Raw genomic sequence first — 3,869 nt, 5'->3', positions numbered from 1 at the left:
GTGCGGAAGCGCGGCTGAGCTGGTCCTGGTCCAAGTGGCCATCCCAGACTCTTTGGGAGGAGGCTGCATTGCAGGAGATCAGCCGGACCTACAGCTGCTTCTTTCCCCAAAGCAAGACAAAGTAAAAGCACTGATGAGGGGTGTCCTACCTGCGGGGAAGCACTGGCCCTGGGTTCTCCTGGAGCTCAGGACTGTTCCCATTCATTTTCCTTTCACCAGACACTAATGTTGTCTTTGATTTTTGCTACTTCTTTTGTTTGTTGTTGTTAAAGACGCTTTTTTATTTGCTACACTCTTGCAGAGGTCTGTCCATTCATACAAATCCTGATTTTTCTGTCTGCAGGTACAGAATTTAGCTTAATTGTCTAATCAAGATGTCCATCCTTGGCTTAAAGCCCATATACAAATCACATGAAAAGTACACACTGATAATTTCCCAAGTCTGCAGATTTTACAGCTGAGATGACTAAGCATAGTAGCACAAGTTATGGACTTCCAATCAAAATGAATGCAAATATCATAAAGCACATAGACCTTCCCTATGCAAAGGTACACTGGTAACAAAGGTTTAGAGACACAGTTAAGGTTAGTGGCGATAGATCCTCATATTTCCATGAAACACACTAATAAATAAATAACTTTAAAATAATCTTACTTCAAAATTATCTAACTGAATCCAGTTTGCTACTGTTACTTTTAAAAACAACCCTTTAATTCCCCCCTTCTCTTTCAAGTTCTGACCAGTTATTTACAGCCCAAGCTCTGCTTCAGTTAATTGTTTTGTCTAGAAATATTAATTAGAGATCAGCAATTTCCACCAATGTCATTACCACAACAAATCTTAAGGAAGAGCCTAGAAACATGTTTCTTCTTCTTTTTCAGAGGCACATATGGCTTTCAGAGTGACCTTCGCACACTGAGTTCATATGGATTCAGACATCCTTCATTCCTCTGTATCATCATTTCTAAATCACAGAAATGACATCAAAGAAACCGTAAGGGTCTGACTTTTATCACCAAAATAAATTCTGATTTAATGTACTCTCTGCAATACTTAGGCACAATAGGATGCATGATTAGATCATAGTAGAGTTAACAGTATACCCATTGTGCCTTGTTAACTGAGGATGCATGGTATAGTCCCACTTAAAATTTGAACTTCATAGCTTTTACGGGTTTAATGTAGACCTTTGGGGCTACATATGCATTGAAGATTGGACACGTAACATCCATTATTGTTAGAAGTGGTTGCACACACAATCATTGATGTTTAACACAGAAAATCAGCTTTTTCTACCTTCATTTCCGATTTAAAAAAATTTTTTTTGCTTCAAAAAAAACTCTAGCCTACAGTTTAACTAAAATGTCCTGAAAACGACAGATACTTGATTTTTGTTTTAAAGGCATGATTCTGAAAGAAGCAGAGCTGTCTGACAGCGGTTCAAAAAAAGCACACTTAAGCACATGGGAATTTGACTGAAACCAGTGGGGCTACTTGTACCCACCAGGATAAGGATGTGTTGAAATGCTTTTCGGGACTGGGACCAGAACCCAGCAGCATCAACCCCTAAGACCAAATTTTGGGGCCAGATATGCATGCAGATTTTAGGTGGGTTTGGTAAGAGAGACTGCTATTAAATTTGTTTGACAGATCCCTGTTTAAGATGCAGATTTTACACACCAGATGCCTGCCTGAAGCTGAATGTTTCAGGGGAAAAAAATCAAACAAAATAGTTAGATCATTTCTGAGAAAATACATAATTTGATCTCACATAACCTAATTTCTGAGGTTTTTAATTTTCAAACTTAAACTGTACCCCCCTTAGCAGCTCCATAAGTAAAATACAGAGGGAGATACTTTAGTCTCCTCTTTGTGCTATGGGTATATCACATGAGTGTTCATGTCATAGTTTGAAAGCATGCACTGTTTTAAAATGCAAATGTACTTTTAGTTACTAATTTAAATTCTAGGAGTAAAAATATTTTTTAGATTTATATATACAAATTTGATCTCCAGAAATTTTTTTTTTATATATATATCTCTATATATTCACTGTTCCTTGTTAAGAAAGAGCCAAAACTACCTCCTTTATGTAACATTCATTCATTAAGCCTAAAAATGCCTGGTGTTGCCTGATGCAAATAATACAAACCAACCTATGAAATGTGTTTTTAAATTAAAAGCCCATTTTGTGATCTGGCAATGTGACATAAACGGCTATCAGACTGTTAAGTCTGACAATACTGAATTGGCACTTCGTCTATGGCACAGATTTCACACTTATCTGCATGCTTAAGTGCTACGCTGGACAGAAACGAAATGACAGTCAGCCCTCCAAAACAAACCCTCAGGGGACCTGGACGAATGCTTGGTGTATCAGGGGGTTTGCTCTAATAAGATGCTACACTGGAATAACGAAGAACTATCCCATTTGCATTCGACATAAATAGACAGTAATTCTGTGGCAATTATTTCATACAAAGTCCACGTCCTGGTATCTTAGAAAAACCCTGCAAAATGACAAGAAAGGCGAGCCGTATGCAGGTCAGCCTTATGCAAGGGCCTGCCTAATTCAGCTATCAATGAAAGAACTCTTTTTTTTGCCCCTGGATCTGCTCAAAATGGGTTCGTTACTGGCAGGGTTTGTTCCAATGAACTCAGGCTGCAGTGCAAACTTAAGTATGATGCCTTGAAAGGCAGGGGGTGATTTTTCGGTCATGGCAATGGTGTTTTTGACTCAAGTGGAGGAGGAGGAGCAGAGCCTCTGTCAACGTCACTGTCGGGCTCTGATGGTGACTGCACACACGCTCAAATACACAGGCACCTGCTGTGGCAACAGTAAATGCTTCACCTTGCCATGCATGAGAAGGCGTATGGTAAGCGTGACATTGAGACCTCCTTCAGTCACTTTTGTGTCCTTCGTGTTCATCCTGGCCTTGTATCTTCAATACTTGAAAGCAGCTTCGTTTTTCTTTTTTTTTTTTTTTTTTTTTTTCTATTCACTTAATCAACCTACAAAGAGAGAGAGAGAAAAAAAGAAAAAGTACCATTGAGTGGCTGAAGCTACTCTGAACTGAGAATATCATGTTGTACAAACCAATTAACATTCCTCCCTTTGATTTTCTGGACTATAGTTTAGTGCTGAAAAGGCTTCTTTGATATTATCCCTCGCCAACCAACTCTTTAGCCTTTCACCAATTACAAGATAAACTCCCTTTTGAAACCTTAAAAATTCTCTTAACTTCCTGTATTTTGAAGCTGAAAGTACAGAGCACAACAGATTGAAATACGTTTTCTTCTGAACAGCACTTTCTCTCTGTTAACCTTTATGGTGTGTATACGCAATATATAGATGCATTTTTACATGTGCCTGGTACTGTTTTCATTTCTCTCCCTGTTACTACCTCTTTCTCTTTTTGCTCTTGAAGAAGAGATATTTTTGCTTTCTCTCTAGCTAGAGAGAAATTAATTCTGAGCCTAAACACTGATCCCTGCCAGCAACAGCGGATGACACATTATCAAAGACATCTCAGTAACCAAGAGCCACTTGCTGCTGTAAATCTGGGCTCCGTCTGACTTTTTGTTTTAGTTTACCAGGCCCAGAGGTGGCTCAGTCCCTTAAAGGCCAAAGCTGAGCTTCAGCCCTAAGTAGAAGGAAGATTTTTCTTAATTCCTAATAACAAATTGCAGATTTTCAGTCATTTACAAAGCCATAAATATCCTAAAATGCTAATGAAAGCTGCAAGGGCTGGCTTTGAAGGGATAAACAAGATGCATTATGAGTTTATTAATGCAAGGACATTTATCAGTACAAACAAAAATGGGGGCAGGAAGGAATATTACTAATGGTAGGCAAATTCCACTGTAG

General features: G+C 38.7%; 1 protein-coding gene across 1 annotated transcript in view; it reads right to left on the bottom strand.

Annotated features, from left to right (window-relative positions):
- The window catches only part of LOC104158100 (poly(rC)-binding protein 3-like), a gene marked incomplete at its 3' end in the record, with an annotated part of 23,551 nt that extends 20,563 nt beyond the window's left edge, over positions 1-2,988 (bottom strand). The window contains exon 1 of the mRNA XM_009695664.1: positions 2,853-2,988. Within this exon, the coding sequence (XP_009693966.1) occupies positions 2,853-2,930 (78 nt within the window). The remainder of the gene's footprint in view (positions 1-2,852) is intronic.
- Positions 2,989-3,869: the final 881 nt, after the last annotated feature.

The sequence above is a fragment of the Cariama cristata genome, unplaced genomic scaffold (assembly GCF_000690535.1).
Source record: "Cariama cristata isolate BGI_N322 unplaced genomic scaffold, ASM69053v1 scaffold14502, whole genome shotgun sequence".
Taxonomy (NCBI): domain Eukaryota; kingdom Metazoa; phylum Chordata; class Aves; order Cariamiformes; family Cariamidae; genus Cariama; species Cariama cristata.
Note: the sequence above shows the minus strand (reverse complement) of the source record. Positions and strands in the feature narration are given on the sequence as shown.